The 27866-nt window shown below is 41.4% G+C and overlaps 1 protein-coding gene across 2 annotated transcripts; it reads left to right on the top strand.

Annotated features, from left to right (window-relative positions):
* Positions 1-101: 101 nt before the first annotated feature.
* UCHL5 (ubiquitin C-terminal hydrolase L5) lies at positions 102-26121 on the top strand. 2 transcript variants are annotated; one of them, XM_081947173.1, is made up of 12 exons: positions 102-272; positions 1388-1451; positions 1955-2060; positions 3910-4035; positions 4514-4575; positions 4660-4790; positions 11777-11840; positions 12523-12625; positions 13407-13520; positions 18116-18145; positions 19337-19435; positions 25449-26121. In XM_081947173.1, the coding sequence occupies exons 1-12, from the start codon at positions 191-193 to the stop codon at positions 25491-25493; spliced, it is 1026 nt and encodes a 341-aa protein (XP_081803299.1). In that variant the 5' UTR covers positions 102-190; the 3' UTR covers positions 25494-26121. The 2 variants fall into 2 exon arrangements, with proteins under 2 accessions (XP_081803299.1, XP_081803300.1); XM_081947174.1 differs by lacking the exon at positions 18116-18145 and having other exon boundaries at positions 109-272.
* Positions 26122-27866: the final 1745 nt, after the last annotated feature.

The following is a 27866-nucleotide window of genomic DNA, read 5'->3' as shown; positions in this document are numbered from 1 at the left end:
CGCCGGCCGCTGAGGCTGTCGGGAAAGCGGCGGCGTGCCTTGCCTTGCCTTGCTTTCGACTGTCCGCGGGGGTGGGGGTGGGCGAAGGGCGCGCGGTTAGCGCGGAGGGGCGGCGCGCGAGAGAAACCTTTTCGCGGAGTCCGGCGGATTTGAGAGGGAAGCAGGGCAGTGCGGCGGCTTCTTGGACGCGATGGCGGGTGGAGGCAGCGCTGGCGAGTGGTGCCTCATGGAGAGCGACCCAGGCGTCTTCACGGAGCTCATCAAGGGCTTCGGTGAGGTTTGTGGCTGGACTGCCATCGCAGCCCCCCCCCTCCCCCGAGGCCGTGGGGCTAACAGGGAGAAAACCGGCCAAAGCGTCAGATTCGACCTTCATGGGTCCCGAGTAGGCTCGATTGGGTTCCGAGGGATTCCCAGCATCGCTTTTGCAAAAGCCTCATTGATTAAGGATGGATGCGGTTTCTGGCCATGCACAGAACGCGGTTCCCTGGTTAACGACCGTTTTGCAATTCAGTCATTGGAGCACCAATTCAGGAATAACCAGAGACAATGCCTAGGGCAAAAGCTATCTTGCTTATTTAGCATCTTGTGTGAGCCTACTCTTTTTTTAAGGAGTGAGACATCCTCTGGATTGGATTATTTCCTCCCACGTGTAGAGAATCCTTTTTTGCCCTTGGTTCATATTATATTTGTTGTTTTTCTTTGGTATTAAAATTGGTGGGAAATGGGAAATAGAGGTAGTGTTAACATCCTTTTTCATGCCCTAGTAATGGATCTGGAGAGTTTTGTTTAATTATTGTTGATAAATCTAGATGGCTTATTTATGATATGAAGTCATGTGTATGGAATGCATAATAGGCATTGCTTCCCATTAATTTGGAAATGAGGAGAGAGGTGCATACTCATTAATTTGAATGTGACACAGCAGCTTTCCATAAAACTTATTTTGAAAAAAGAACAGCAGCCAGATGTTTCTGTCAGTGCCCCTTCTGACATGCATATGTAAATGTGCACTGATTAGATCAGCATTTTCCCATTCATTTCCAGTTTTGTCTACTAGGATTTCCTAGTGGTCTCCCAATCAAATATTGACTAGGACCAAAGCTTGACCCTTTGTTCAAAAGCAATCAAGATTGGCTGGTGGCTGTCATGTTAAATGTGTTAAATCTATATTTCAATTATCTATGATTAACAACATATAATATAACAAATGCTTGAAAGTAAAATGTATTTGCATCAGAATTTTGTGAGTGCAAACCTATGTAAGGCAGATGCTTGGAGAGCTGGATTGACTTGTAATTCCTTTTTAAATTAATGCTAAATTTTGCCCTTGGATTTTTCCCATATAAACTGCCCCTAGATAACTTCAAACCTGTTTCTTAATTTTCAGGTTGCAGAGGAGCACAGGTTGAGGAGATATGGAGTTTGGAGCCTGAGAACTTTGAAAAATTAAAGTAAGTATGTTGCTTGTAGTTATTTACCTTTTGTTCCTTGCTGTATAAATTAAGTTCTATATTTCCCCCAAACTGATAAAGGAGATTTGCTCAAGCTTTAGTCAAGCAATTCACATTATTGGAAAAAGAAGTGAAGATACCTTTTAGATTCTAGTCATATATAGTTACTTTTGTGAGTGTATAGTTATATTGTGTGTTCTAATAGGAAGGGGAGACTGAATGTTGCCAGAGATCTGTGAAGTTATTTGCTGTGCCTGCTGCAAAGTGTAGGTACTCCATTGCCCAGTAAGGAGGTATGCGTTTCATAGAACACAGCATACAATATTAACTGAAAGTATGATTCCTCCAAACATTTTTAGAAGGCATAGTATTGTTTTTCTCTCCACCTGCTAATAAGTTACTGTTCTATGTTTTAATTACAACAAATATGCAGTTAGCTTTATTTCCTGGTCAGTATATATGTTTCAGTTTTCAATATATTTTGTGTTTTTCTTTATCTGTAGGCCAGTTCATGGACTGATATTTTTGTTCAAATGGCAACCAGGAGAAGAACCAGCTGGTTCTGTTGTTCAGGATTCTAGATTAGATACATTATTTTTTGCTAAACAGGTATGGTAAATTGGAAAACTCTGTGTATCTAGGACAGTTTGTAAAAACAAATTATCTTCTGAAATATTGTGATGAAATATTGTATTTCATCACAATAATTCTGAGATACTGTAAATGAAACAGAAACATGGCAGAGAGGTTCTGTGAAGTGCAGATAAAATCATTTTAGCATAGAACTAGAAATATATATCACATTTTAATTTTTAACATTTAAACAAAAATGTTATTTTATAAATAATGTGAATGCATAATTGTAGTGTTACTAAAGGTATGTTCTGATTCTAATCATGGAAAATGCTTCATGATCTACAAAGCTGTGTGTTCTTTGCTAGCAGGAAGTTTCTAAATTAATAAGGATATAGTTTTCCTTTTTTAGCAAATTTATGGATGACATTTTTTAAAATTATGGAATTGACCATATACATGTAGTCCTTGACTTACAACCACAACTGAGTCCAAAAAATTATGTTGTTAAGCAAAACAGTTAAGTGAATTTTGCCCCATTTTACAACTTTCCATGCCACAGTTAAGTTAGTAACAAGCTTCTTAAATGAATTTACCTTCCCAATTGACTTTGCTTGTCAGAAGATCACAAAAGATCATGTGACTCAGGGACACTGCAAATATGAGTCAGTTGCCAAGCATTTGAATTTTAATTATGTGGCCATGAAAATATTACAACGGTAAGTGTGAAAACTAGTCATGTCACTTTTTTTTTCAGTGTCGTTGTAACTGATTGATCACTAAATGAACTGTTGTAAGTCAAGGACTATATATTTTTTCAAACATTATTATGAAATTGGACTTTGTTTTTTATTTGTTTTTCATTTTGATTCAGAATTCTAATATTTTTAAAATGAAACAAAATTTGTTTGATTTGATTTGATGTGTTAAGGTAGCAAGCATAGTGCAGTAAAATTTAACTCCAGTGGTATAATGTATTTTGAAATGTCCATTTCCCATGAGGATGTCATCTGTGTAACATTTAAGGAGAAACAAGGTAGAATAGGACAAGATGACTTCTGGTATGCTTAGGAACAGACTGAATTGTGACATTGCAATTACCACTACTTTAGGAGTACTGCTTTTCTTTTCTGTTATGTTTCAAAACCAAATCTGCTAACTACTTAGTGTGAGGTAAGAGCAGAATTAACAATTATTTCTGCTTAAATTTGTGGCGATAATACTGTATGTTAACCTAATTACATGAGAATATACAGTTAAGTCAGTTTAACTTGGATAGAAAATTGAGAAACAAAAGTTTTACTTAGGTAATTTAAGAACTTGTGATGCACTAAAACATGATCTAACATTTGATTTCATAAAATAAGATTCTTTTCATTATAAACTAATTATTGTTTAGATAAATCTTAATTCCTAGATTTTCTTTATTATGTTTTTCTGTTTGTCTTTTCTATCCTTTGAAGGAACATTTCCAAATACAGAACTCTTTAGCCGTCAATCGTTACTATTTCTTAAGAAAATATGTGTATAGTTATCAGACAAGTTATTAACAAAGAATAGACTGATTATTAATTCCCAGCAAATTTAATGGCTCATGAAACCATTGGTCCATTTAATAATGCAAACCAAAATAATAACATTAAGGCAGCCACAAGCAATGTGTATTTGTATGTAAATCTATTTAGCCGAATTACAGGAATGGATGAACATGTGTACGTTGTTTACATTAAAAATGCTGAAGGATAAACTATCGGCATCAAGTATATTTGACCATGCAATCATAAATCCATAACAACAGTTTTGAAGTTTAAAGGGGATTGCAGTAAGTAAAGTTAGTGATTTCTACAATTTGCACAAATTAAATTATTTGTTATACTCTTTACAGGTAATAAATAATGCTTGTGCAACTCAAGCAATAGTAAGTGTTTTGTTGAACTGCACCCATCAAGATATCCATTTAGGAGAAACACTGTCTGAGTTCAAGGAATTCTCTCAAAGCTTTGATGCAGCGGTATGTGTAAAAATGATATTTGAGAAAATATCTTGAATATGAGCAATATAGGTCACCCTCACTTTATGATCAGAATTTGGATCAGAATTTCCATTGTTAAAGCAAACCAGTTCTTAAGTGGGCCATGCCTTATTTTACAACCTTTTTAAAATCATGGTTGCTAAACTAATCACTTGAGTTGTTAAATTAGTCATGTAGTCATTAAGTGATTTCTGCTTCCCCACTGCTTGTCAAAAACTGGTTGGTAAATGTCAGAAATGGCCATTACATTACCCTAGAAACTACATCTATCAAGAATACATGCTGGTTGCCAAATGCCTGAATTTTGATCATAACCCATGGGGATGTTGTGACTGTTGTGAGAACCAGTTGTAAAAACCAGCACTTTTTTTGGTGCTGTTGTAACTTTGAATGGTTGCTAAATGAATGATTGTAAGTCGAGTACTAATGCAATTACAATATTTCCTTTTCCTTTCAGATGAAAGGCTTAGCATTAAGCAACTCAGAAGTGATACGGCAAGTTCATAACAGTTTTGCTAGGTAAGAAGATGTTGAAATATTTCCCAAGTAAAATCTCTTTAGAGGGGAGGGTTTTACCATTCATGTGTTGCACTTCTCTTGCAGACAACAGATGTTTGAATTTGATGCAAAGTCAACAGCAAAAGAAGAAGATGCCTTTCACTTTGTCAGCTATGTTCCTGTAAATGGTCGATTATATGAATTGGATGGTTTGAGGGAAGGTCCAATAGACTTAGGTAATATTTTCATTCATGTAGTTGTCAGCTCTTTTAACCTGAGGTTTTTTTTTAACTGCAGCATGACATTCTGAATGTATGAGTGGAGCTCTCGCCTCACAATCAGGAGGCTGTGAGTTCAATCCTACATAGAGGCAGTTATTTCTCTCTGGGTACAATGAGAATATATCTGTTGACTATAACTCTGCATTGGCGACAGGAAGGACATCCGGCCAGTAAACCATCAGCTCCACTCACTTGCCCAGACTCCACCTGCAAGGAATTATGGGGTAATTAGAAGAAGGTGATGATATTCTGAATGTATTAATGGGGAAGGGAAGCTAATGGAAATATTTGGAATTTTTAAAGAGCAGGTTACAGATACAGCCATCATCTGTATCGTGATAGATGATGTCAATCAAAATCAGTTCAACAAAATGTTTTCCTTTCACTCTTTAGCTCAAGGGTGCTCTTTATCATCTTTTTTTCTGAATTGGTCAGCGCATTTCCCAAGAACTGGTCTGCAACCAACCCACCATTTTATTTTTTATGGATACTTAGGTCCATAATAAAATAAATCATTGTTGGAGATAGTGATGGTGGCAGAGCTTATATAAACAAGGTTGAAATAATTTGATTTTATGACTTCATGTTGCAAGCCTACATCTGTGTATTGATTTGTATTATTTATACAATACAATACAATAGCAGAGTTGGAAGGGACCTTGGAGGTCTTCTAGTCCAGCCCCCTGCCTAGGCAGGAAACCCTATACCGTTTCAGACAAATGGCTATCCAACATCTTCTTAAAGACTTCTAGTGTTGGGGCATTCACAACTTCTGGAGGCAATTAATCCTTTTTTTCATTAAACTAGACATATCCAATTCCTGCAACCGTTTCTCATATGTTTTAGCCTCCAGCCCCCTAATAATCTTTGTTGCTCTTCTCTGCATTCTTTCTAGAGTCTCCACATCTTTTCTACATTGTGGCGACCAAAACTGAATGCAGTATTCCAAGTGTAGCCTTACCAAGGCATTATAAAGTGGTATTAACACTTCACGTGATCTTGATTCTATCCCTCTGTTTATGCAGCCTAGAACTGTGTTGGCTTTTTTGGCAGCTGCTTCACACTGTTGGCTCATATTTAAATGGTTGTCCACTAGGATTCCAAGATCCCTCTCACAGTTACTACTATTGAGCAAGGTACCATCTATACCAGTGATGGCGAACCTTTTTCGCCTCGGGTGCCAAAAGCACATACGTGCGCGCTATCACACGAACTCGAGTGCCCACCCACATAACTTAATGTCCCCCCTCACCTGTGTGGACCGTGCATTTTTGCACAAGGCTTCCTCGGCACTCCCTGCTCTGGCTGCTTCCCCTTGGATAACACCCAGTGAGGGGAGAAGTTGCTCTGCCACTAGCGGGCAGAGATTGGGGTGGGGGTGGGGGGATGCTAAAGTGTGCTCCTGTGTCAAAAAACCTTCCCTTATCGTTCTCCTGTGTAAAGATTGGGCCCTTTTTACAATGGAAGGTGTGAGTCCAGTTGCTAAATTCTCCCCTTCTATTAAAGAGGATCCTGGGCACTACAGTCAATAGACAAATGAGGAAGGGAGCTGCTGGCACAGGGGAAAGAAAAGCGGCAAGAAAAGAAGAAAAAGCAGCTTTTTTCCCTCAAGGTGGCTGCTCTGTTTCCCCCCCCCCCCTCCCTCGTGCTAGCACAGAGGATCCTGCTTGGTCCCTGCAATCCAAAGGGAAATGAGGAAGAGAGCTATCTGCATGAGGGAAAGACAAGCAGCAAGGAAATAAGGAAAAGCAGCTTTTTTCCCTCAAGGTGGCTGCTTCTTCTTCTTTCTTCTTTATTCGATTTATCAGTCGCGCCCTCTCCGCGAAGGGACTCGGGGCGATGTACAATCAAATATATAGGCGTGTGGCATGGAGGAGGTAAATACATCAACATTTAACAATTCAAATAGAAATAAAAGCCACAAAGTTAAGATAAATAACAGTAAAATTACAACAATAAAAACAGTTAAAATACCCCAAAAATTTAAATTTACAGTTTAAAATTGCCAGGGAGGTTAGAGAGTTCTAATTAAGCCAGGCCGGCTAGTTGGAGCAGGTGGGTCTTGAGTTTCGTGCGGAAGGAGCAGAGATCAGTCGTTGTCCTAATATCTGGGGGGAGGTCGTTCCAGAGGGCTGGGCCCATCACAGAGAAGGCCCTACTCCTGGGCGCCACCCTCTGGCACTGCCTAGTGGACGGCACCCGGAGGAGTCCCTCTCTGTGAGAGCGGATTGGTCGCAGGGATGTATGGGGCAGGATACGATCCCGCAAATAACTAGGTCCTGTGCCATGGAGCGCTTTAAAGATGGTGAATAGCACTTTGAAGCGCACCTGGTAGACCACAGGGAGCCAGTGCAGCTCGCGCAGGAGAGGTGTTACATGGGTGAACCTCATTCTCCCCATAATTGCCCGCGCGGCCGCATTCTGGACCAACTAGTCTCCGGGCGCATCTCAAGGGGAGCCCCATGTAGAGAGCATTGCAGTAGTCCAGACGGGACGTCACCAGCGCGTGAGTGACTGTGCGAAGGGCATCCCGGTCCAATAGGGGGCGCAATTGGCGCACCAGGCGAACCTGATGGAACGCCCCCCTCGCCACGGCTGCCACATGGTCATCCATAGACAGCCGGGCGTCTAGGAGGACGCCCAAATTGCGCGCCCGCTCCACGGGGGCCAGCTGCTCGCCCCCGATGGCCAGCGATGGAATACACTGGTTGAACCGGGGGGGCGGTAACCACAGCCACTCCGTCTTGGAGGGGTTGAGTCTGAATCTGTTGTCTCCCATCCAGACCCGTACGGCTTCCAAACACCGGGACATCATTTCGACGGCCTCGTTGCGGTGGTTCGGGGTGGAGATGTACAGCTGCGTATCGTCAGCGTACAGATGGTATCCCACCCCAAAACCACGGATGATCTCACCCAGCGGCTTCATATATGTGTTGAACAGGAGGGGCGAGAGGACCGACCCCTGCGGCACCCCACAAGTGAGTGGCCTCAGGGTCGACCTCTGCTCCCCTGCCAACACACATTGCGTCCGGTCAGAGAGGTAGGAGCAGAACCACCGCAACACGGTGCCCCCTACCCCCAACCCCTCCAGCCGGCGCAATAAGATACCATGGTCGATGGTATCAAAAGCCGCTGAGAGATCTAATAGGACCAGGATAGAGGAACAACCCCTATCTCTGGCCCTCCAGAGATCATCCACCAACGCGACCAAGGCCGTCTCTGTGCTGTGCCCGGGTCGGAAGCCGGACGGGCGCGGGTCTAGATAATCAGATTGCTCCAGGTGACGTGGGAACTGTTGAGCCACCACACTCTCTACAACCTTCGTTAAAAAGGGAAGGTTGGAGACGGGACGATAATTAGCTAGCTCAGTTGGGTCCAGCGAGTAAGGGCCTCACAACCGCCTCTTTCAAGACGGCTGGCAGGAACCCCTCACTCAATGAAGTGTTCACTAGTCTTAGTAGCCAGCCTCGTGTGACCTCCCAGGATGCCAGTACAAGCCAGGAGGGACACGGGTCCAATAAACGTGGTGGCTCGCAGTCGCCCACGCAGCCTGTCCAAATCCTCGGAGGCAACAGTCAAACTCCTCCCAGAATGGTCTCTCAAGACTCGCCTTGGACGTCCCCTCTGGAACACTGAAGGGGACCCATTCCCTCCGGATTTGAGCGATTTTATCCTGCAGGTATTCCCCAAATTCCTCTGCCCTGCCCTGCAAAGGGGCTTCCCGCGGCCTCTGTGACAAGAGGGAGCGGGTCACCCGAAACAGGGCGGCAGGGTGGTTCTCTGCGGACGCAATAAGAGTGGCCCAATGTCGACGTTTGGCCACTCTTAATGCCACAAGGTAGGTCCTTAAGTAGGTTCTTACCTGTGTTCGGTCAAATTCGGAACGGGAGGATCTCCATCTGCTCTCTAGGCGTCTCTTGTGGCGTTTCATCGCCCTTAGCTCCTCGTTAAACCAAGGAGCCAGGGCGGTTCGTTGCCACCGGAGAGGCCGCAGAGACGCAACCCGGTCTAAGGCCCCGGCGGCCGCACTATTCCATGCAGCTACCAGGTCCTCCATCCGGGAGTGGGTCAGGTCTACAGGAAGTGGCCCAAGCTCCGTCTGGAACCTATCCGGTTCCATCAGGCGCCTGGGGCGGAACCATCTAGGACAGTGATGGCGAACCTTTTTTGGCTCGCGTGCCACAAGTGGGGGGAGTGCAGGGGGGTCGAGTGCGGGCGTGCCGCACCCATAATGCAACGCGCTACCCCCAAGTACATCAGGGAAGCCTCGGACGGTCCCTGAAGCCTTCGGAACGCTTAAAACAACCCTCCGACCAACCCGGAAGTCACTTCCGGTTTGCTCGAAGGGTGGTTTTAAGCGTTCCGAAGGCTTCAGGGACGGTCCCTGAAGCCTCCGGGGGGGCGGGGGAGGCTGTTTTCGCCCTCCCCAGGCTCCTATAAAGCCTCTGGAGCCTGGGGAAGGCGAAAAATAGCTTTTGAAAAGGTGAACTTAGCTGGCCAGTGTGCGCATGCGCGCTGGCCAGCTGACAGGGCAGCGCCTCGCATGCCCTGACAAATGGCTACGCGTGCCACTTGTGGCACGCGTGCCATAGGTTTGCCATCACTGATCTAGGACAATCTGGTTCCGCCTCCCCGCGGAGGGGGGTAGCGTCCGGGAAATCGGGCCGGAGAAGTGAGTGATCTGACCATGACAGGGGCGTAATGACTAGATCCCCTACTCCTAGATCCCTCATCCACTGTTCGGAGACAAAAACAAGATCCAGTGTCTGGCCTCCCTCGTGCGTGGGGCCCTGAATTAATTGAGTCAGGCCCATGGCTGTCATGGAAGCCATGAACTCCCGAACCACCTCGGATGCTTCTCCCATCGACGGCAGGTTGAAATCCCCCATAACTAGAAGTTTGGGGGTCTCAACCGCCATCTCTGCGATCCGCTCGAGGAGTTCAGGCAGGGCTGCTGATGTATAGCGAGGAGCCAAGTATACAATCAGCAGGCCCAGTTGCCTCCCTGGGCCCCATCTCACGCCCAGAGACTCACAGCCGGATATCTGCGGCACAGTGAACTCTCTCGGTTCCAGATTCTCCCGTATAATTACTGCTACCCCACCACCCCTACCCTGGGCCCGTGGCTGGTGGAACACTCGGTAGCCTGGTGGGCACATTTCCACGAGGGGTATACCTCCCTCGTGGCCCAACCAGGTCTCCGTTATTCCTGCGAGGTCTGGCTCCCCCTCTAAAATCAGATCGTTAATGAGGGGGGCCTTGTTGACGACAGACCTCGCATTGCACAACATCAGCCTCAGGCCCTGGCTCTGTAGATCCTGGCCACCTAGAAAGCGGGGGTTGGTACAAATGACCGGGCGCGTCCAACGACCACGGTCTCCCAACCGACTACAAGTTCTACGTCTGTCCTCGCACCCACCCCTCCCTACGACTGTTGGTATAACAAAGCCCTCTATTGGAACATTATTTTCCCTCCTCCCCCCCACTCCGCTCACTTCCCTCCTGACCACACCTGTTTGCCTGGCTCTAACCACACTCCTGGCCTGTATAACCCTCCCCCCCACCCTGGAGCCCCCTAAAACGTTTAAAAAACATTTAATTAAAAAACCCCTAATTCCCTGCTTCCTCCACCTCTCTGGGTTAATGAACCCGTCATCAAGGTGGGCCCTGGATAGGGCAGGGGGCCATACCTGCGAGAGGGGGGACTCTCGCAGCTGTAATAGGTCTGACCTCAAATAAATAGCGATCTTCTGGCTGCAACAGGGCTAAGCTCGTAACAGGGTGTTGTAGTGCTGGCATAAGTTAGCAAGTTGCCCTTTTTTCCATTTCAGCACCACTCCATGGAGCCTGCCCCACCCACCATCGCCCAGGTCCTCGCTTCTCCCAAGCATTTCTTTGCCTATTTAATTTTCCCTCCGTCGCATTTTTCCATCATGTTTCTTGCCGTTTTGGACAGGAAAACAAAGTTTGTGAGACTAAAAAAAAACCCTTTCAATCAATCAATTCCAACTTTGCGAGATCTCCCCCCCCCCCCAAGTTGTAATTGATTGAAGTTTTTTTTTAGTCCTACAAACTTTGTTTTTCTGCACACGATGGCAAGAAACGCGATGGAGCTGGAAATCAGGTAGGCAAAGAAATGTTTGGGAGAAGCGAGGACCTGGGCGATGGTGGGTGGGGCAACCTCGATGCCGTAGCACTGAAATGGAGAAAAGGGCAACGGAGCAGCCATGTTGAGTAAAAGAAGCCTCTTTTCTTCTTTCCTTGCTGCTTGTCTTTCCCCCCTGCTGGCAACTCTCCTCATTTCCCTTTGGATTCCAGCCATCGGGCAGGATCCTTTTTAGTAGCAGGGGAGGGAGGGGGGAACAGAGCAGCCAGCACAAGCGAAAGAAGCCTCTTTTCCTGCCGCTTGTCTTCTCCCCCTCCCCCCTGCTGGCAACTCTCCTCATTTCCCTGTGGATTCCAGCGATGGGGCAGGATCCTTTTTAGTAGCAGGGGGGGAGGGGGGAACAGAGCAGCCAGCATGAGTGAAAGAAGCCTCTTTTCTTGCCGTTTGTCTTTCCCCCGTTCCGGCAGCTCTCTCCTCATTTCTGGTTTGCATTGGGCTGTTTTCCGCCCTTTGGAGGCTTCAGGGAATCCTCCGGAGATTTTAAAAAAAAGCACTATTGAAAATCAGCTGGCCAGCGGGCGCATGCACACTGGAGCTGACAGGGCAATGCCTCGCGTGCCCTCAGAAATGGCTCCGCATGCCGCCTGTGGCACGCGTGCCATAGGTTCGCCATCACGGATCTATACTGTACCTGTGCATTTTGTTTTTCTTGCCTAAATGTAGAACCTTACTTTTTTCACCATCGAATTTCATTTTGTTAGATAGTGCCCAATGTTCAGGTTTGTCAAGATCCTTCTGTATCTTAAGCCTATCTATTTGTGTACTTTCTTGTTAGGAGTGTGCAATCAAGATGACTGGATCAATGCTGTAAGGCCTGTCATAGAAAAACGGATACAAAAGTAAGTGTTTATAACTATATTTTAAGCTCTTGCTTATAAAAAATAAAAACATTTAGAATTTGTTCTTGGTAAGCTAACTGAAGAAATTGAAACAATGGCTTTTACTTATCCGGTTATTTATAGGAAATATTTTTTGGGAAATTCTATTTTACTATGCCAGCCTTATGATAAACAGGCATGCTTTTATTTAGCTAATCCAGAAGCAGCTACAGTGGAGTTCTTCATACAATAGAAACAGGGATCCACTGTAACCATATCAAAAGTGCTTGCTGCCACTTTGCTTAGGAAAGGAATATATGGCGATCATAACATAAACATATTATTCCATCTTCATTTTTATTTCAGTTACTTAGATTAAAACAAAAGTTACAATGTTATTTGACCTTCTGAAATCTTTAAGCATCAAACTTCAGCTGACAAATGTACACAAAAGGATTGGAGTCATATCACAGGGATTTTAATCAGGAGTGCTTTGTATATATTTGGCAACTATTAACACTTTGAAGAGCTCTATTACTGAACGTCTCCATTGTTTATGTGATAAATAGAGAGAAATGTTCAATTTGAATCTTGGCTTTGTTTTGATGTATTATTAAAATGCTTCAAAAGGACTTAATATCTGTGAATATTTTTTAAATCATAACGTAGTAACAGTAATATGTAACAACTCTGTGTTTTGCAGGTATAGTGAAGGTGAGATAAGGTTTAATCTAATGGCAATTGTATCGGATAGAAAAATGATATACGAACAGAAAATTGCAAATCTGCAGAGACAACTGGCTGAGGTATTTATCAATTAGATACGCTTCTATGTAATGACTGGGATGTGAGGGTGAATGAAATACCTGGAGCACTAATGCTACATTTTAGAAGCTAAGATAAGAGATTTATATAAGAGTGATTTAAGAATATAAAATCATAAAGGTATCAGATTTAGATAACACGATTTTTCCCGTTCCTTCCCTCCCCTTCCCCATTCAGTAATTAAGCATTATCAATTTTAACTGAAATTAAACAGCCTTTATTTAACTTCAAAATGCATCTTCCAGAAACTATTACAATTTTGAATAACCTATCCGTAAAGTTTCTAGCATTTTCCTAAAAGGGAGATTCTTCTAAAGAAAACTGCATTATACAGATTATTTGAAAAATATGGCTTCTAGGATAGACTATCAAACTGCAGAACATTACATTAGCAAATTAAGTGTGGTTTGCCAAGCATTAAAAACAAGCACTAGAAGGCGGCAAAGAGGTGAATTGAATGCTTTAGAAAAGAAGTTTTTGTTTCATTTGATCAATAGTTCTGGAAAATACAAATGATTGCATACAGTCTTGTGGTGTTACAATTGGTCCTAAAATAATATTGCCCAAATCAAGAGTTTGGATTTATTTTTCCTATATGTTAAGCTTTCTATTTATGTAAAAATCTGCATCTGATGCTTGAACTTTCAAAATATGGAATCAATTCTTTAGTTCAATGTATATTATTCATGTTCTGCATTTCTTGAATGGATGCTGTGTTCAAAATGCTGTCATTTAATTTAATAAAACTATTTTTCCCAACAGGAAGAGCCGATGGATACAGACCAGAGCACTACTATGCTAAGTTCCGTTCAATCAGAAGTTGCAAAGTATCAGATGTTAATTGAAGAAGAAAACCAAAAATTGAAAAGGTACAAGGTATGTAGACTGCTCCTTTTGAATAATAGAAAGAGGTAATCTATTCGCTTGAAACATTAACCCTGTGCTAAATTGTTTTCCACAGAGTGATAACCACTGTAAGATAATGTGCTCTTTAATGTTCAGAACAAAAGTAATCTTAGAAACCAAATACCGTATTTTTTAGAGTACAAGACGCACCGGAGTATAAGAGACACCAAGGTTTTGAAGAGGCAGTTTTTTTTTAAAAAGTAGGTAGGTAGATAGAGGGATAGAGAGGGAGAGCAAGAGGAAGAAATACAGTAGGTAGGTAGGGAGAGAAAGTAGGTAGGTAGATAGGTAAAGGGATAGAGAAAGAGAAATACAGTAGGTAGGGAGAGAGAGGTTGGTAGATAGAGGGATAGAGAGAGAGAAATAGAGAGAGGGAGAGAAATAGAGTAGATAGGTAGGGAGAGACGGACAGAGTAGGTAGGTTGGTAGGGAGAGAGAAATATAGTAGATAGGGAGAGAGAGGGCGGGTAGGTAGGAAGGTAGATAGGGGGGGAGAGAGAGAGAGAAATACAGTAGGTAGGTAGGGAGACAGAGTAGGTAGGTAGGTAGATGTTTCTAGGTGAATTTATCCATGTGCTGGAGAAGGAAATATGCAGCATCTAAGACTTTGTTTCTGTTGGCACAGCACTTGATCAATGTAATTCTCATCAATCAGTTAAAGAGCTTTCCAAAAGTGGGAAAAAGTTTTTGGACTCTGCAAACCTCCCAAAAACGGGCCTGGTTTTTTTTTTTTTTTTTCAAAAAAAAAGGCATGAATCGCCTTGGGGAGGCTTGCAGAGTGCTCGGGGGGGAGGGGAATGAGCAAAAAATTGTTTTGTTTTTTTTTCAAAAACGGGCCCATTTTTTGTCAAAAAAATTTCATGCATAGCCTTATGGAGGCTTATAGAGTGCTGCTGGCGGGGGGAAACGGGCAGTTTTCGCTAATTTCTGCCCTCCCCAGCCCCCAGGAGCTCTCTGAAAGCCTCCATAAGGGTATGCACGGCCATTTTCGTGAAGGGAGCGGGGCTTCGAGAGGCAAAAAATGCTGTATTCAATCTATAAGACGCACTCAGATTTTCAGCCTCTTTTTTGAGGCAAAATGATACTCCGAAAAATACAGTACATTCAAGTTGAGTCATTGCCTCTTGGGATTAAAAAAAAAAAAGCAATGTCATATCAAACCACTCCCATTAAAAATGATCCAGATCTAGAAATGGAGAAAATATTACTTGTTTAACTTGGGAATTATTTTATTAAGGGTTAGAAAATAAAAGAAGTTAGAAACGTGGATATGTAAATGATGAAGTAATGGGTATAACTAAAGAATGAACATCGAATAATTATGACAAATAAACCTTATGATTATTTGGAGGATAATAGTTATAAATTTGATCTCTATCTGATGTCTATAATGTTTGATATTATCAATTGATTATCGATAAAAACAACAGAGTGTTTAACTAAGTAATGCAAATTTTTTTAATAAGGACAAGTGAAGATGATGGCGAGTAGGATTTGAGAATAATAGTCATAAATACTGTGTGTATAAGATCTATCTGTACTTAGATTGTACCCACACAGTACACTGTTACTGTGAATATAGAAATTTTATATTTAACTCAAGAAAATTGTATGATAAAAAATAATAACAAAAAATTAATAAATGATCCAGATTTTTAAAGTTATTGTTAAATCTCACTAGCAAGAACCAAGGAAATGGGGCTTTCTCTTTTTACATGGTTTTCTTGTTTGCACCTTTCTCTACAGTTTTGTTTAGTCTCTCAGAATAAATTAAAAGTGAGGAGGACATGCAGGACATTCTCAATCCAACTCACCTCATGGGTTATTGTGGGAAAAATAAGAGAAGGAAGGTTGTGTTGGACATATTTGCTGCCTTGAGTTAGTTATAAATTAATAAAGATGAGATATAAATAAAGAATTTGTATCAGGAATATCCATGGTTTTGTGTAGTTAAGGCTAAAAACATCAGGCTAAAAACCAGGAGATTCTGAATTCCATTCCTGCCTGGGCGCAAAGCCAACTGGGTGACCTTACACCAGTCACTTTCGCTCAACCTAAGAAGCAAGCAATGGCAAACCACTTTTGAAATTTTGTCAAGAAAACTGTAGGGAGCTGTCCGGTCAGTCGCTAGGAGTTAAGACTGATTCAGAGGCACAAGAAAAGAAAAAGAGAGATAAAACACTTGACTAGTTATTGAGTTCCTGCTTACATTTTCCCTACTCAGTTTCCCTCCTGTTGTCTTCCCCAATGTGGTTTTGCTACTAATAAGGCAGAGATAGTTGTGATGAGACTTCATTTTAGCATCTGTTCTCCAATGCAGGTTTCTGGGGGGAAATATTTCCAAATATTTTTGGGTGGGTTAGTAATACTTTGAATGTCAATTCCTTATTTTTGTTCCTTGTGTAAGATCTTAATGTTTGAGAATCATAAAAAGAAATCAGTTTTCATGATAGACTGGTTTGTTTGTGTATTCCTCTATTGAAATATATCAATTTCATTTTAGTTACTCAAAAGTAATAATTGCATTTATTTGGTTCTTTTTTTTTCTTGGTTCCCCTTCCATTTTCTAGTGTAAGTATCATCCATCTCAAAGACCAAATTCAACCTTTGCATCAAAAACTATTGTGTCATTCTGGCTCAAAGAACAGGTTTTTTTTTGTTTTTTTTAATCAACCCAGCTTTACACTGATTTCTCTGAGCATCTTTCAAGAGTCATCAATTTTCTTTTTCTTTTCTTTTTTTTTTTTTTTTGGACCTCCCAAATTTTATTTTTATCATGCCCAAACAAGGACCCTGGTTCTACATTGCAGAGACAGGTTTATATTGATGGGCTAGCAATCTTTCACTTGATCTTTTCAATCACTATCATATTTCAAATTGAAGAACACCTGGTCAGTTTCTGGGGAATAAAAAAAAAATTCCCAAAGCACAGTGTGAAAGTTGGGTGTGTACAAAAACAGAAAAATACCTTAGAAAATTAAATTCCCTAGCCTATTTGTAAAAAAAGAGCAAATCATGTACACATCATTCATTTTCTTTTGCTTTCAAAGTAGTTCTGCAATCTTATTTGAAAGTTCAAGGGAAACATTCTCAAAAAGCAATTCAATTTGTGAAAAGTTTAGGCACCCCTAATAAAATTGTATGCTTCAATAAATCCCTAATGAATACATGGTGACACAGCTATATGATACAGAATGAAACATACTATCCTTCTGCAAATCAGCACCTAGGCATAATCATTTATATAGCTGACTACACAGTAAAAAAATACCGTATTTTTCGGAGTATAAGACGCACCGGAGTATAAGATGCACCAAGATTTTGAAGAGGCAAATTTTTTAAAAAAGTTTTTGCACTCTGCAAACCTCCCAAAAACGGCCCATTATTTGTCAAAAAAGGGCATGCATAGCCTTTAGGAGGCTTATAGAGTGCTCCTGGGGATGTGGGGGGAGGGGCAAAAATGAGCAAAAAACGGCCCAATTTTTTGCTCATTTTTTTCCTCCCCAGCCCCCAAGAGCACTCTGGAAGCCTCCTAAAGGGTATGCACAGCCATTTTGCAAAGGGGGCGGGGTTTCGGGAGGCCAAAAATTCTGCATTCACTATATAAGGCGCACCCAGATTTTCACCCTCTTTTTTGAGGGAAACGGGTGCATCTTATACTCCGATAATACGGTAAGAAAATAGTGAATGTATATAAACACTCTTCCATCTGACTCAGTGTTATTTTTAAATATTTTAAAAATATTATTTTAAAAGCAAAATAGGTATTGAAATCCAAAACGCTGATTGACTCGCTAGGTCTCCAGTTTGCCCAGTGAAGACAATTCCACACATAAACAAATGCTCAAACTTTTTAACCTCTCTGTGATGGTTATTCTATCTGCTTCCAACAACTATGGTTAAGCAGCTCTCCAAGTATTTGGAAATATACACGTGGTCCTTGATTTAGCACAAGAATTGGAACTGGAATTTCCATCACTAAGCAACACAGTCGTTAGATGAATCACTCCTGATCTATTTTGCCAAGGTTCTTAAGTAGACCACATGATCATTAAGTAAATGCCAATTTTCCTATTGATTTCGCTTGTTGGAAGCTCTCTGACAAGATTGCAAATGGTGGTCATGTGATCCAGGGATGCTCTAACTGTCAAATAGGTGTCGGTTGGCAAGCATCTGAATCGCAACCTATAATGGTCATAAGTGTGAGGACCAGTCATAAGTCTTTTTTTTCAGCACAGTTAATAACTTTGGACAGTCGCTAAACTTTTACATGGGAGAGTTGTTGCAGCAGATCTTGCTGATATTTTTGGCCATATACAGCAGGATATACTTGGAGAAATCCGTATGGAGGTCTTCAGCAAGCAGGAATATTTCTTAGCCAGAAGAATTCTGCAAAGAATAGTGAAGAAAATTCAAAAGCAAGAAAAAAGGAATCCCATCACTCCCAGAATGTGAATCTTTTTGTTGGAGAGCAGCTTTGTTCAGGCTATTCATTATATTTCATGGCTAGATGATCTCTTCCACTCCCATGCCTTTTTGAAATTTCTTTTCTACCTTGTTTCTAGGGAGCAGTGCAACCTGATCCCTGCAGCAAGGTCAGATAGCTTGTAATCTAATTCATTTGGTTGCTGTTTTCAAATTCTTCCTTTATTTTAACTCACCTTTATATATTTTAATACTTGATTCCTAATGGAAAGTGTCACCTCTTATCTCTGTGGTCACTGTTTGAGGAACCAACCAGGTTGTTGGAATAGCCAACTAAGTTCAGTGGTCATTTCAAGTGACAATTTATTCATCCTTAAAGGGCTAAACAGTTGTATTTCTTTTGGAAGAAAGGCTAACTGCCAAATTCAGAGAACAAGTTCCTTAACAAGCTAAATGTTTGTTCTACTTCCTGGGACATTTAAGCTTTCAAACCAAATCCATATCTCTTGTCAGCCACATATAAATGTTGAGCTTAATCTTAAAAACCAAAGATTTAAGTACATAATTTAAACTACAGTATAGTAAAAAAAATCTTGCATGCTTGCAGCAGCCGGCTAAGCTGTTGGTGAACTCTGACAGCTCAGACCATTGTGGGACTGCTCTGGAAGATGAGAAAGACTCTGGAGGGTGTTTGGAGTCAGAGCAGGAACTAGAGAGGCCTGTTGGCCACCAGGTGGCATCTGAGTCAGCGAGCAGTGAGGAGGAACAGAGGGAGGTTGTCCCTGATGTGCGTGTTGCGTAGAGCTGAGAGGAGAAGGGAGCAGCTGTGGAGAAGACGTCATAGAAGGAATTAGGGACAGCTGGCTACTGTTGTGGCCCTTCCCAGAGAGTGTTTAGGTGGAGTGATGGGAGGTAAATCTTTGCAGGAAAGAACAGTCCATTTTACTAGCCGTTGAGAAAGCATTCCGTAAATCTAATCTTGGTTTCTTGAAGATAGCGTTCTAGGCTCCTAGCCAAGGGGTGGTTTTATCTCTGTAATTAGTTGTGGCAGACAGCCAAGCCTGTGTCTGCATATTTATTAGAATCACGTGCATATCTTGATTGCAAGACTGAGGATACTTTTGTTATCACTGATAATTTTTAACTAAGGTTTAAGAAGATAAGGTTGAAGATTAGCTATCTCTCTTATTACAACCATTGGCTATAATCTCTCCTCCCCTTCCTTTCCTGTATCTCCACCCCTATCCCATTCCTGAAACAATCTAGTGCTTTTATCCAGAAAATTACCTCACAAAAGTGATTCTGTGTAATATTAATGGAACCGAATGCTGATTCGTGTCATGTTTCTTCTGTGCTTACAGGTTGAAAACATTAGAAGAAAACACAACTACCTGCCATTTATCATGGAATTGCTAAAAACGTTAGCAGAACATCAGCAGTTGATTCCACTAGTAGAAAAGGTAAATGTTGTCTTATGAGTAGAATTCTACCTGATTTTAGTGTGCTCCTAATATAAGCCCTACCCCCCAAAATAATCCCTAGTTAAGGTCCTCATGAGCGGGGGCATGGCTAGCACCATAGGGCATGGGGGCCAATGGTATCCTACAGCAGCCACAGCCTGCACAGCACATGTGACTTGATCACTTGTCCAAGCGGCAGGCAGAGGTAGGAGGAAGGAAGAGAATCCCGACACACTGCACAGATCATGGGAATACCGAGAGATGCAAAGATGAGCCTCCCGCAAGCAGAAGGGGAGGAAAATAAGACATCCCCAAAAATAGCCTAGTGCAGTGATGGTGAACCTATGGCACGCGTGCCACAAGTGGCACGCGGAGCCATTTGTCAGGGCATGCGAGGCGCTGCCCTGTCAGCTGGCCAGCGCGCATGTGCGCGCTGGCCAGCTGAGTTCACCTTTTTATAAGCTATTTTTCGCCTTCCCCAGGCTCCAAATGCTTTATAGGAGCCTGGGGAGGGCGAAAAGAGCCTCCCCCCCCCCCCCCGAGGCTTCAGGGACCGTCCCTGAAGTCTTCGGAGCGCTTAAAACCACCCTCCGAGCAAACCGGAAGTGACTTCCGGGTTGCTCGGAGGGTGGTTTTAAGCGTTCCGAAGGCTTCAGGGACCATCCGAGGCTTCCCTGATGCCTTCGGAGCGCTTAAACGACCCTCTGAGCAACTTCCGGTTTGCTCAGAGGGTGGTTTTAAGCGTTCCGAAGGCTTCAGGGACCGTCTACGGCTTTCCTGATGCCTTCGGAGCGCTTAAAACCACCCTCCGAGCAACCCGGAAGTCACTTCCGGTTTGCTCGGAGGGTGGTTTTAAGCGCTCCGAAGGGTTCAGGGAAGCCTCCGGACGGTCCCTGAAGCCTCCGGAGAGCCTCCGGGGGGTCGGGGGAGGCTCCTTTTGCCCTCCCCAGGCTCCTATAAAGCCCCTGGAGCCTGGGGACGGCGAAAAAAGCATGTAAAAATGGGGGGGGTCGCGCGTTGCATTATGGGTGCGGCACGCCCGCACTCGACCCCCCTGCGCTCCCCCCACTTGTGGCACGCGAGCCAAAAAAGGTTCGCCATCACTGGCCTAGTGCTTATTTTGGAGTCCCCGAAAAAAGAAGATTGGGTCTTATTTTGGAGAAAACACAATAGGCTTTTATGAAGGTGGAGGTTTGAGAGTACAGGTAGTCCTTGATTTATGAGCACAATTGAGCCCAACATTTCTCTTGCTAAGGGAGATTATTTGTTAAGTGACTTTTGCTACATTTTACAGCTTTTCTAGCCATAGTTAAGTGAATGATCTCAGGTGTTCAGTTGGGAACATGGATGTTAAGTGAATCTAGTTTTCCCATTGACTTTGCTTGTCTGAAGGTTGCAATGGGACATTGCAAGTGTCACAAATATGAGTCGGTTGCTAAGCATTTGGATTTTGATCACAGACCACGGGGGGGGGGGGACGCTGAAATGATTGTATGTGTGAAAAAATAAGCCACTTTTCTCAGTGTCATTGTAACCTCAAACAATCGCTAAATGAACTGTTGTAAGTCAAGGAGTATTTGTAGCATCTGGCTGGGTGGAAAATTAAAAATAATTTGCAGATTTCTCTTCTGAATGAGAGAGATAAAGCTATGGGGACAAGCTTTGTGGTAGCTGTACAACCACTAGATGGCATTCTCGAAGCATGGATACATTCCTCTAAAAAGTTGACCTGCAGAATGTCTTTTATTTCTCTAATTGCTTTCATTTGTTTCGTTGTTCCATTTCTAGCTGTAACACTGATTTAGTGATATGGCTAAGTTCCAAGCACGTTTGGGAAAGAAAGTAACATGTTTTGCCTGTCCTCTGTCCTCTTAGGGTTATTAAACTGCAATGGTTCATCTAACCTGATTTTGATTCTTATCCTGAAATAGCCTTGGACATGTTCTTTCCTGCTTTAGATGTAAAATATAAGATTCTAATGCTTAGGAACACCAGTTTAAAGGTTTTACCAATAAGGTCCCCCCCCCCCTATTTTTAAATAAATAGTTCAGTTCAGTTCCTCGCTTTTTACAATTTTCATATGCATGTTTAGCTCATCCCATGCTACCAGGCTTTCACCAGAAGATTTTAAAAAGCATGTTTGACAGTAATTCTATTGAGTGGTAGAGGTTGAGTGCAAATGTATTCAAAATATATACGTGACTTGTAAGTCATGGCCAAATTAAAGCTCACTGACTTCAGTAAATGTCTAAGTATGAATAAAACTGGACCTAGCTCTTTTTAATTTAGTGTGTTGGATTGCAAGGAATATAATCAGGTGTTAAGAGCCATACTTAACTTGATAGAAAATATTTGATCTTCGGAAGGAATTTTAAAATCATACTTTGTTTTAATTATTTATTTTTATTTATTTTATTTTCTTCAAAACATTAAAATACTCAAAAAATACAGAAACAAAGCTAAATAAGACTACACCCAAAATGCATAAAAAACCAAAACAGACATATACATAAATTGTCCCTCCTAGTTGAATACTGATAAATACATTTCAAAGGTAATAATTCATCTCCCCTTGAGAAGCAGGCACACAATTTGTAAATTTCTACAATATTTACCCAACTCACTTAGCCTGACATCTATCTTGCATATAAAAACATAGTTAACAAGTTAAACGAACAACTAAATTAAACTTCTAAATCCTCTGTTAACAATCTATTTATTGTATTTCACTCGCAAAAAGTCTATAATAGCTTCTGGTCTGCCTTAAGTCGCAACAATCATTATCTCTGGTTCATCCAGGATCAATAACCTCAACTGATTCTTAATAATAAGGCCTTTCCTTAAAAGATTAAATGGGATCTTTTCTAACAATTGGATTTTATTCCCTCAAATCATAAATTTACATTGTGTCTCTCTCTCCACAACATTCGTTTTATTAAAAAAAAGTTTTCTATAAAATTACTGTATTTTTGGAGTATAAGACGCACCTTTTCCCTAAAAAAAAGGCTGAAAATCTGGGTGCGTCTTATACACTGAATACACCATTTTTTGCCTCCCGAGGCTCTGCCCCTTTCACCAAAATGGCTATGCAGAGCCTGTAGAAGGCTTTCAGAAAGCTCCTGGGGGCTGGGGAGGGCAGAAATGAGTGGAAAATGGGCTGTTTTTTGCTCAATTCCCCCCCTCCCCAGCCCCCAGGAGTACTCTATAAGCCTCCTAAAGGCTATGCATGCAATTTTTTTGACAAACGGGACAGTTTTCGTGAAAAATGGGCCGGTTTTTGCTCGTTTTGGCGGGCACCCCCCCCCCAGGAGTACTCTGCAAGCCACCTAAAAACTTCTCATGCCTTTTGGGGGGCAAAAAACAGACCTGTTTTGGGGGAAATTGGGCTGTTTTGGGGAGGTTTGCAGAGTGCAAAAACCTTTTTTTAAAAAAAATTCGCCTCTTCAAAACCTTAGTGAGTCTTATACTCTGAAAAATACAGTATATGATAACAAATCTTAACATTTGTTTTCCGATTGGGTTTAATACAACCATTCCCCAATCTTAGAAAAGTCAAGTTCATCACTGGTCAATTCTGTCAACTTTGAGGTTTTAGAATCCATATCTTTTTGAGAGTCCTCTAACCAACTTGTATTTTCAAGCCTTATCTTCCAAGGCTGCCAGCTAAAATCAAGTAAAACCATGCTTTGTTTTATAAAATAAAGCCTGCAATTTTAAACTGTTTTCTGCACCAAATTGTCCGAAATACATGCCACCTTTTTCAGTAATAGTGTCAGATGGAGCAATACCGCATGGTTTCGTGCAGATTCCAGTGTGCACATGTATCACCTCTCCTGCGGGAGCTGCATTGGCTGCCGATTTGCTTCTGGGTGCAAATCAAAGTCCTGGTTGTCACCTTTAAAGCCCTCATGGCTTGGGACCAGGTTATCTGAGGTACCGTCTCTTGCCGGTCACATCTACCTGACCCATCAGAGTTGGGAGGCAGGGAATGCTGCGGGTCACATCCCCTAGGGAAAGACATCTGGTGGGACCCAGAAGAAGAGCCTTCTCTGTGGTGGCTCCCTTTCTGTGGAACACCATTCCCCGAGAGATTAGAATGGCCCCCACTCTAACACTTTTCCGGAAGGCACTGAAGGTTCTGCTAGTGAGCCTGGGGAACCCAGAACAGAATGGAGCCCATTAAATGGTTCATGTGATCTGCTATCACGGGGGGGGGGGGTGATTTTATTATATTAATTTATTTGATTCTTATTGTTTTAAATGAGGTTTTATATTCTGTAAGCTACACACACACACACACACACACACACACACACACACACGGTTCATTGTTGCAGATTGGTCAGTTTAAATCCAGCTTTAATTCAGTAAAAAATCTGACCATTTCAGAAGATTATATTAGCCCATATAAATGTTCTTTGTTGCAATTAAATAGAATAGTAGATTCCTGATTTAACTAAAATTAAAGTTAATAAGTTCATTTAGATTGTTGCTTTAGTGTTGAGGTTGTTACAAGTAGATTTATCGTATTATCAGCTGAAGAAAATGTCATTTTTTATATCAGTGTTATATCTGGATGTAATTGGAGCTTTGTATTTACATCAAGAACCAACAGTTGAGGTTAAAATAATGGATAGTACATTTATGTACTGTAATAGAGGATTTTTTTGCTTATTGGGCAACCTCAGATGATACATTGGTACTTTTACACTTTATTGAGCTTCCGTCTAGAATATACAGCAACAAATAACTCCTTTAAAATGTAGCTGCCTACTTAGAATGCCTTAATCTTGATATAATTGTCCTATAACTGACATTATATTGGATTCACACACTTGTTAATAATTTATCCTTGGTAAAAGAATTAAGTTAAAGTACAGTGATTTTTTTTTCTAAAATTGACAGGAGATTTTGTTTAAAAGTTATCAAGTTCTCTTTTTAAAATAATGTCTAATTTACATTAGAGTAAGCATTTTTATCTTTATAACTTATTTTGCTATATAACACAGGTAAAGAAATGCTGATAATAAAACCTGATTAATGATGATTCAAAATTACGATAATCTCAAAAAAAGTAAGGTATGACCCATCCTCAAAGTTGTGACTGTCGTGCCACTATCACCCAGTCACATGATCATAATTCAGGTGCTTGGCGATTGGTTTGCCTTTGCAATAGGTGCCTGTCTGGGAACCTGTGACCTTCCCAGACAGTTTTCAACTAGCAAAGTCAATTGGTGAAGTTAGATTCGCTTAACAACCACAGGGATTCCCTTAATGACTGTGATGAAAATGCTCATAAAATAGGTCTGATTATATTGCGATTCACTTAATGACCACATCACTTAGCAACCCAAATGCTGGTTCCAGTTGTCATAAATCAATGACTGCTTAATCAGGAATTGTGAAGAATTTGAGGATTTAATGTACCATTGATGTTTCATCAAGCCTTTAAAAATACAACATCAGTACTGGTGCTCCAGTGGCTGGCTCTAGTTCTCAATGTCCAATTATTTCATGTCCTGCCTTTTCTCCATAAGCTCAAACAAACTTATAATGTATCTTTATTTTATCCCTATTACAATAACCCTTTGAAGTAAATTAGATTAAAAGAGAACGGTTTCCTGAAAGTTCATCCAGGGAACTTTCACGCCAACACTTAGCCAGTACACTACACCAGCTCTTCTACAATGCTGTTTTGAGAAGTAAAGCAGATGGATTACGGGGAAATTGCGATTCTTCCTTAAACAGGGAGCCTCTGCTGCATCTTAATTTGCTCCACAAATTGATGGAGGTATTTTGCTTGTAGAAAGGCATCAGCATGGTACACTGGCTGACAGATAAGATGAAACCCTCAGCTCTAAATCAGAAAGAATGGTTGATATGTGGTATATCCTGTTTGTATATTAAATATTTCAAGATAGTGCAGAATCTTGCACATGTTGGGTCACAGCAAATGTATGTATGCATTCTACTTAAACGGTACAATTTGTTTCTACCTGACTTTATCTTCTAGGCAAAAGAAAAACAGAATGCTAAGAAACCTCAAGAAGCCAAATGAAAATCAGCATCTTTACAGGGTGGAGTCCTGGAGAAGAAAATGTGCTTCTGAATGTCTTTATAACTTTGCAAGACTTGTACAGTTTAAATTTGTCCAGCACACATTTGCAAATTTGTCAGTTTGTCCTATCTCATTTGCACGGGGGTCTTCCCTTTTTCCCTGTTGCTATCATGTGCATGAGCTACCACTCAGTAATGGTTTTAGAATCTCTGTCCAATTCCAGTATATAACAGTGATTTCTGATTGATTCTTCATACAAAATCAGGAAATGCTGCTGTAATTTGTATAGACCCAAAATGGTGCAAGTAATGTAGAAGTTTTTACTGTAATGAACATATTTAAAATATCTTGTCTCTTAATGAAACCATGGATATATAGTTATGTGAAGAGAGATTAACTTATTTTTACAAATAAGTTGGTCTATCTTTGCTTGCCACCACTACTTATCTTGGTCTTGGCATTGTTCAGTGACTTGACCTAAGTTGTTTTTATGGAGTTATGTCTACATTTTCTACACAACTGAAGGTAAAACATAACATTGGAATGATTGATAAAGACCAATGCATAAGAATAAGAGTTTATTGCTTTAGTAGAAAAAAATAAATATTCCCATTTTTATTTTGGCAAATTATTGTCTGGTATGATCATTCTGTGTACTGTATGAATAATATGATTTTATGAGGAGGGGGGGGGAAATCACTTCTCTTGAACATTGCAATCCTCAGAACCAGTATTCCTGTCACATGAGCTCTGTGATCTTCACCTGAGTTACACAATCTGCTGGCTTCCACACTTGCAAGCAGAGTAATACTGCAGTTTGGCTATACTAGAGATATAAATTGGAGAAATTATTGTGTTGCAAGAAGAAGGGTTATTGCAAGCCTTCGTCAAGAAGTGAATGCAGTATTGGGAACCAGAAAAAAACTTGTGATAATAGAAGAGGATTGAATTAACTAGTTCTAAATTCTAAAAAAATGGATTAAAAGAGCAAGCTATGACTTGCTTGAAATTTGAAAAGCAAATGCAGTCAATGGAACCCAATCCCTCATTTGAACAGATAATATTTTTGAGTGAATGAAGGTAAATATATGTGTCCCAGAATAATAATTTAGGATCCAATCTGGGTCAGTCACCAAGACTTTCTTTCGAGCTTTTTGATTTGGGCTGGAGCCCATCCTCAGATAATTTTTCTCTCATCAGAATGTGGGCAATATTTTTGATAATAATGCAATTTTACAGAAATAAGTCTTAGTATAGGAATGATAATTTGGGCAAATCTCAGATCCAGCAGATTTTGTCAGTTTGAAAGTGCACCAAATCTTGTTTCGTTAAATTGAAAGTTTACATATTTAAAGAATTGAGAGAAGAACCTGTTCTTAAAGGAGTAGTGTTTATGAAAAAACAAGCAAAAATAGAAGAGACAAGTACCCATTAGGAAACAGAAAAGTTTGCAACTTTTCTTTCATCTGGCTAAGTGGCCCTAAATTATGTTCACTACAGATCTGAGCATCCCTGATTCTTCAGCTGAATGACTGCTGAGGTTTACAACCTAACAGCTTACTGTAGGTTTTCCCAAACCTGATTTAAGATCTTGGTATATACCTTCATACTTCTGAATCACACGAAACTTCTCCATTAGTCAGAGCCCACCTCAAATTAGAAGTCCAAGTTTCAGGTATTACGTTTGATGGGAATGTATAAATAAGCAACAAAGACAATTCAGTTCTCACCTAGGCTCCCCAAGAGAATGAAACAAACACCTTGTCCCGACAAAAAACCCTTTTATTAATTTACTGTGAATTCTGCTCATTCACACCAGCAAAGTCTTTTGAGGGAGGATTTACAGTCACAGACCTTATCTGGCTTGGAAAGCTGCCAGGCTGATATCTGCAAAACTTGGCAAGGAGTCTCAAGACAGTCATGAACCAATTAAGTGAACTAATAGTCTCCTGTAAACTCCACGCCCCTTTCGCTCTTTTATTTCCTCTGGGAGCGGCCATTCATTGTCCACCTGTGGCCTTATTCCCAAATCGACCTATGTTCTTTAGCTATTCCCTTCGTTTGGCAACTCTGCTCATGCACACACTGGGAACAAGCTCCAGTTGTTTGTCTGTCTCACTGATGTCTGCCTCTGAAGGCAACTGATAACTGGCATACGGCTCTGACCCCATATCTGCCTCCGTCACCGAGCCCTAATCAGAGGCTTCCCCAGACTCCAGGACTGGACCATGTTCCTCCCCAACCTTACTGTCAGAATCTGCTGCCAGCTCCGCTGGTGGGCCGCAACATCAGTAACTGCAGGCATAAAGGTGAAATTGAGTGTGTTTATGCTTTCCTTAAGGGAAAAAAAGTGGGCACTTTTGAAGTGCCTTA

Source organism: Natrix helvetica (assembly GCF_964273705.1).
Source record: "Natrix helvetica genome assembly, chromosome: 3".
Taxonomy (NCBI): domain Eukaryota; kingdom Metazoa; phylum Chordata; class Lepidosauria; order Squamata; family Natricidae; genus Natrix; species Natrix helvetica.
This window is presented reverse-complemented; position numbering and strand designations above follow the sequence as displayed.

Excerpts from the sequence above, each read along its gene's own strand:
- UCHL5 (XM_081947173.1), top strand. The coding sequence starts at position 191 with ATGGCGGGTGGAGGCAGCGCTGGCGAGTGGTGCCTCATGGAGAGCGAC. Across the intron at positions 12,626-13,406 it reads TGCAGAGACAACTGGCTGAG|GAAGAGCCGATGGATACAGA; the intron begins GTATTTATCAAT and ends TTTTCCCAACAG. Across the intron at positions 18,146-19,336 it reads AACCTGATCCCTGCAGCAAG|GTTGAAAACATTAGAAGAAA; the intron begins GTCAGATAGCTT and ends CTGTGCTTACAG.